Here is a 6,759-nt window from a genome sequence, read left to right on the forward strand (position 1 = left end):
TTGACCAGACCTGAATTTTCGTATATTGAGACCCCTATACCTACCATGCATGAGGTGGGGACTCACTAAGCTCAAAGTGGTCGACGCGCCGAGCGCTCAGGTAGGACAGGTACCGATTTTGACGGATTTTAAATCCATTTGACCACGTCTGCCGTTTTGAAATTTTGAAAATATATGCTTATTATTATCGGAAAATAAGAATGGCAGACCATTATCGCGCATTTTACTTTGTGGCAGACCACTTTGAAAATGCTAAATTGCATTGAAAATGCAAAATTTTGAAAGTAATTGACTAGATCTGCCATTGATTTAATAATATGTTGTTTATTATAGTCTTAAAAACTTATATTGATCACGGCAGACATCTACATTGCGTACATACATCAACATATAATAAAATCTTAGCTACTACCCGGCCAGATGTATATTATGTTTTCCGTTCACTGTTTTAGAGGAATATAATTTACTTGCGATTTACTTTAGCAATGTATTTACCGAAATTAATATTTTTTTATATTCTATATACTAAACTTCATTAGTTAGACAATAAAGAAGTGAATTTTTTATGGAATAATTATAAATAATACGGTATAATGCTGATCAAAAAATAATTCAATTCCTCATTTTTATCATTCAACATTTAACTTGCCAGCTATACAATGCCAAAAAATCTAGTGATGTAGATGATGGAAGGTTCCAGCTATTCGTTAGCAACTATAAATATTCAGACATCAATGAAAATTATAGAAAAAAAATCAAAAATTTGAGGCAAGCTCAATACCACCGCATAAGAGTGAGCTTTATCAACAACTTTTGAGGGCCCACTATATTTCTTCTATTTGGAGAAATGCTTACAAAAAGCAACTCACAACTTTAGACCCATTGGAGTATGGTTGGATTGAGCAGGACAACATATATGCCTTCAAAGGGTTCGAAGGTGACCAACTTCCATATTTTGTGAGTGACTTAATCACCAATGTTCCTGGTAAGTTGATAACAATTCTTTCTCGAACATGTTCAGATGAATTTACGTTCATTTTACAATTTATGTTTTATTTTTGCAGTATTCGATTCAATCGTTGATGAAGACGAGTCGCCTAACGATAAAGATGACTCCGATGATGATGATGATGAATGAAGATTGATATATATATATATATATATATATTATGTAATGCATGCATGATATATTTTTTTAACTGATTTAACACTTTTAAATTTTGTCTTGACGAAATAAAAATGAGGAATTGAATTCTTTTTTGATCAGCATTGTACCGTATTATTTATAATTATTCCATAAAAAATTCACTTCTTAATTGTCTCTAATGAAGTTTAGTATATATAATATAAAAAAATATTAATTTCGGTAAATACATTGCTAAAGTAAATCGCAAGTAAATTATATTCCTCTAAAACAGTGAACGGAAAACATAATATACATCTGGCCGGGTAGTAGCTAAGATTTTATTATATGTTGATGTGTGTACGCAATGTAGAGGTCTGCCGTGATCAATATAAGTTTTTAAGACTATAATAAACAACATATTATTAAATCAATGGCAGATCTAGTCAATTACTTTCAAAATTTTGCATTTTCAATGCAATTTAGCATTTTCAAAGTGGTCTGCCACAAAGTAAAATGCGCGATAATGGTCTGCCATTCTTATTTTTCGATAATAATAATCATATATTTTCAAAATTTCAAAACGGCAGACGTGGTCAAATGGATTTAAAATCGTCAAAATCGGTACCTGTCCTGACCTGAGCGCTCGGCGCGTCGACCACTTTGAGCTTAGTGAGTCCCCACCTCATGCATGGTAGGTATAGGGGTCTCAATGTACGAAAATTCAGGTCTGGTCAAATACATTCAGGTAGATCCCACGGGCTCTCGGGCTAAAAGGATCACCTTGGCCGACTTAAACTGCGTTAGATAACACAGAATAGGTATAACCTGAAGGTGACACAAAAAACAAACACGAATATATATTTTTTATTGCTTAGATAGGTGGACTAGCTCACAGCCCACCTGGTGTAAAGTTGTTACTGGAGCCCATAGACATCTACAACGTAAATGCGCCACCCACCTTGAGATATAAGTTCTAAGATCTCAATATAGTTACAACGGCTGCCCCACCCTTCAAACCGAAACGCATTGCTGCTTCACGACAGAAATAGGCAGGGTGGTGGTACCTACCCGCGTGGACTCACAAGAGGTCCTATCACCAGTATTTACGCAAATTATAATTTTGCTTGTTTGATTTTTATTACACGATGTTAGTTCTACACCGTGGAAGTCAATCGTGAACATTTGTTGAGTACGTATTTCATTAAGAAAAATTGGTACCCGCCTGGGATTCGAACACCGGTGCATCGCTCAACACGAATGCACCGGACGTCTTATCTTTTAGGCCACGATGACTTCAGACTTTTAAGGTAATGTACTTAAACCAGTTAACACTAATGTTAAGTCTTTAGCGAACCCATTTACATAACAGCGAGATTGTTACCAACAATATTGAGATATCTAATTTTCAATTCTTAGTATTATTATTATAACGGCTATCATGTCCCCTTACTCTTGGAAGTCAGCCCACTGAGTTCCTCACCGGATTTTTTCAGTAAGTCGAGTTTCCGATCCTTTGGTAGGTTCGGCGAATAGTCCAATCATTTTAGGCCAAATTAGGTTAATATCTCGGAAAATCGACACACCCTGTATATTACCACGTAAAAACTTTTGTTTTGGCATCCTAAAACTATTCTCAAAATTCACATATAATTTATAATTGGATGGTCGCATGTTTTAAAGTCAGGGGTTAAGGTAAAGGTGACAAAAATCGCTTTTTTTTTTACATTTTAGGCAAATATCTCATCATTCAAATATCAATATTTTGCAAATATTTTTGCAAATTTGTATTTATTATTATATTTATAGTTGTAGAGAATTAAATTCTCTACAACTTTTCTATTTAAAATTTTATTATACCTTGAACTGTTTTCGAGATAGAGGGCGTAGAGCGCGCGGTCAGAGAATTATCTGAGGTAAGCGGGTAGTCCCGATTAAAAACTCGTAATATTGAGGTTATAATTTATTGCTAAATAAATAATTATCATTTTTATTAACTCTTAGATTAAATTCTTTTTTTTTTTTGTTTCTTATCTATCTTTAATACAGGAAAAACCGTGGAGGGAAATTCATTTCAAAGCCAGATGGTGCGTGGCAGAAAAGACCTATGGAAACGCACTTTGGATGAACGCAACGAACGTATTGTGAAAGAACTGTGTCGCGGCGCCTGACTCGTTTAGCACAGCAAGCTAGCCAAAACGTCATACCAGAACATTTACTACTACCGGCACCGCGCGCTGACAGCATTCAACAACATTCTTAAGATAGCTCACAATAATCTTTTTTTTTTTTTTATTGCTTAGATGTGTGGACGAGCTCACAGCCCACCTGGTGTTAAGTGGTTACTGGAGCCCATAGACATCTACAGCGTAAATGCGCCACCCACCTTGAGATATAAGTTCTAAGGTCTCAGTATAGTTACAACGGCTGCCCCACCCTTCAAACCGAAACGCATTACTGCTTCACGGCAGAAATAGTCAGGGTGGTGGTACCTACCCGTGCGGACTCACAAGAGGTCCTACCACCAGTATTGGAACAAGATCCTTCCTTTTCGAGAAAGGTCACATTCATACATTCATCGCAGAACAATCACGACTAAACCATTGTAAATTGTAATTAAAGCAAGTAGCAAGCATTCATTTGGTTTTATTATAAAAACAATAAAGCCACAGTGTCTCGCGTAGACAAACTGCACTAGTACTTAATGGTATCCTTTTTAATCGATCAAGTTCAAAAGCCCCGCTTGTAACACCAGCATTTGCTATACCCTACCTTTTGGGCAATAGGCTAAAATAATTAAATAAAGGCCACAGAAAATACAATATAAATATTTTTTTATTTTTATGGAAAAAATATGTTCATAGAACTTTGTTCTAAATTTTTTAATAACACAAACTATTTCTATGATTAATAAAATACATTTAAAAATCACCTAGACAATGAAAGATTTAATTTTTTATTATTCTCCTTTAACGGCCTTAAAATAGGCTGCTTTTATTTCTTTCCTCTCTTCAACCTCTGGCAGGTACGGTTGTATACCCTTTGCTTTTCTGTCTTTGTACACTTTTCCCTAAAATACAAATTAAAGTTATAATAGTTATATTATTTTCTAGAGATGCAATGGTGTTTAAATCCTGCAGGCAGGTACTCATTTTTCTAATGAAACACATACTTCAAAAATGTTCACAATTCACTTCCATGGTGAAGAAATAGCATTGTGTAATAAAAATCAAAGCCCGCAAAATTATAATTTTCGTAATTACTGGTGGTAGGACCTCTTGTGAGTACCCATGGGTAGGTACCACCGCCCTGCCTATTTCTGCCATGAAGCAGTAATGCGTTTCGGTTTGAAGGGTGGGGCAACTGTTGACACTATACTGAGACCTTAGAAATCATATCTCAAGGTGAGTAGCAGCATTTAAGTTGTAGATGTCTATGGGTTCCAGTAACCACTTAACACCAGGTGGGCTGTGAGCTCATCCACCTATCAATGCAATAAAATAAAAAAATCTATTTTAAAATTTTGTTATTATTACTAATTTTTATTAACATAACATCTATTATAGAAAAACATGTTAAAATATTTGTAATTATAAAATAAATTGTTAATAACTTTTAAATGGTCACTAGACTAAGATATTCAAATACTTGCTAGTGCAGGCTTCTTTGGTAAACATGAGACTATATTTCCAAACCTCAAATATTTCCCATTTTTTACAATCTAGTATAGATAATTTATATGTTAATAGTTTGTCAGACTATTAACTTATTAGAATCATTAGATTATTGTATCTACTAAATAATGTCCTAAATAACTTTCATTGTGGTAAATCGATTAACCACAATGTTGTTAGTTCGAGATAATGAATACTACTCAGATACTAAGAGGTTGAGGTTGCATTTTAAAATAAAAAGATGTAAATTAATAAAATTAAATTACCCAAAACTTTTTGCAGGTGTTATAATTTTCGAAATACTCCTCGCATTTTGCGTGATCAAAACCATTTTTATCCAAACATTTGTAAGACTGTTCCTGTTCCTAAAACACATATTTTATGATAAAAAAAATAAGTTTTAATTACATTAAATTTTTGTAAAGGATAATGCAATGAAGCTAATTCACCTATACAAATAAGTTATGTCATAGGCAGTTTTAAATTATTTTTTAAACTAGTTATCCAGTGATATCTCAATACCATAGCATCTTTCTATTGCATATGTGTACATGAATAGGGACTGTGGTAGGTAGGTAGTGTTTAAGTTTATATTACAAAACTTTAATAAAGACCTATCTGATGTTGGGAAGTGGCGTAGCATGATTTGTTATTGAAATTATTTGAAAATTAAAACATAATTCAAATTACTGTAAGACACGGATTCAGTCTCTCGGCGTTTTTATTTATTAATTTACTCATTTTAATGTATTATGCTTGACCCATTAATCTTATATCTATGAAGATTTAGTGTACAGAACTTTATAGGGCAATTTACTGAAGTTTATTATAATTTAATTTAACTCTCTCTCATAAATATAGGTTATATTTTGACATTTTAGACATTTTTTATTATCTTGTTTAATCAATCAATTGAGCTAGCAAAGGGAAAATAGCCTATACCGTTGAATACTATGTGCTAAAGGCTACTGTTTCATGAAAACTGAAATTTAAACAGGGTTTGGAAAGGAAATGAAATAAAATACACAATCTCTCAGTAAAATGGTGAGAATTTATTCAAAGTTAAATTAAAACTTCGGTACAACATAAAAAACTACGTTTAGCGGTTTGTTTCATTTTCCCACAAATGTGTACCGGTCACTCACAATCGCACGAATACGTAAACCCGCAAGTGTAGGACGACATTCGGAAATGATTATGCAAAGTTTTCGCTGCATTCGTGGTTTTCCAAGCTATGTCGGTTTTTTAACAGACATCAAAGCGCGCGAACCGCGATCCTTCACGTAGTCTCCCACATTCGTGTGACCAGTTGCGCTCTCAAATATATTAAGTGTATAATCTATGAGTTGCACCCAGGATTGCGAAGGCAACGGACGTTTTGCTATTTTCATAGATCATGACGTCTACTTTGTAGCGTATCTTCATCAAAAGAAATCCCATAAAAACAGCATGGCTGTTAATGATGTCTGGGAAAGAATTCAAAACTCTTTTTCTCTTCAATGTTCTATTGACGTATTAAAAAGAAGGAGAAATTCGTGAGACATTCGTAAACAAGTGTAGGAGCAAGCGCAAACGGGTTCGCAAATTGAGTACCGAACCCATTTGCACAGCCGCTAAGTTTGCGAATGAATGTTTGGCGGCCCTTCACATGCGCGCAAACATTCGTACAATGTACGAATATTTGCGCGCATGTCAGTGGCCGGCATTAAGCGATGAAGAAACATTAAAATATAATAGTATATAAGTAAATTTTCAAAACACCTTTTTCTGAACCACACACAGTAAAAAATATTGTAAGCCATATGGTGCCTTCAGAAAACCAACATGAGTTTTTCACAGCGTTTCAAGTTGTTTAAAAATGGTGTGACAGTAGACTTGCACTATTTTAACTAAATATTTTTAGAGACGCTACTAGGTTCTAATTCATACAAGACCTTTCTTTTTTTTTTATAATAACTGACC

At 34.1% G+C, this 6,759-nt stretch overlaps 1 protein-coding gene and 1 long non-coding RNA gene across 2 annotated transcripts; one reads left to right on the top strand and one right to left on the bottom strand.

The window, feature by feature from the left end:
- The first annotated feature begins 48 nt into the window (after positions 1–48).
- LOC134200733 (uncharacterized) lies at positions 49–1,269 on the top strand. Its single transcript, XR_009975776.1, has 2 exons — positions 49–100; positions 653–1,269. It is a non-coding gene; the product is annotated as an uncharacterized LOC134200733 (long non-coding RNA).
- Positions 1,270–3,940: 2,671 nt separating this feature from the next.
- On the bottom strand, positions 3,941–5,715 carry LOC101743766 (coiled-coil-helix-coiled-coil-helix domain-containing protein 7). The gene is made up of 3 exons (XM_004922467.5): positions 5,488–5,715; positions 5,064–5,162; positions 3,941–4,193 (listed from the first exon to the last, which is right to left on the bottom strand). Exons 1-3 carry the CDS (start codon positions 5,536–5,538, stop codon positions 4,083–4,085), a joined length of 261 nt encoding a protein of 86 aa, XP_004922524.1. The 5' UTR covers positions 5,539–5,715; the 3' UTR covers positions 3,941–4,082.
- Positions 5,716–6,759: the final 1,044 nt, after the last annotated feature.

Source organism: Bombyx mori, chromosome 20 (genome assembly GCF_030269925.1).
Source record: "Bombyx mori chromosome 20, ASM3026992v2".
NCBI lineage: Eukaryota > Metazoa > Arthropoda > Insecta > Lepidoptera > Bombycidae > Bombyx > Bombyx mori.

Bases quoted from the DNA above. Each gene is read 5' to 3' on its own strand.
- LOC101743766 (XM_004922467.5), bottom strand. From the start codon at position 5,538: ATGAGTAAATTAATAAATAAAAACGCCGAGAGACTGAATCCGTGTCTT. The intron at 5,163-5,487 runs GTAATTTGAATT...TATGTGTTTTAG, and splicing joins GACTGAATCCGTGTCTTACA to GAACAGGAACAGTCTTACAA. The intron at 4,194-5,063 runs GTAATTTAATTT...TTTGTATTTTAG, and splicing joins ACACCTGCAAAAAGTTTTGG to GGAAAAGTGTACAAAGACAG.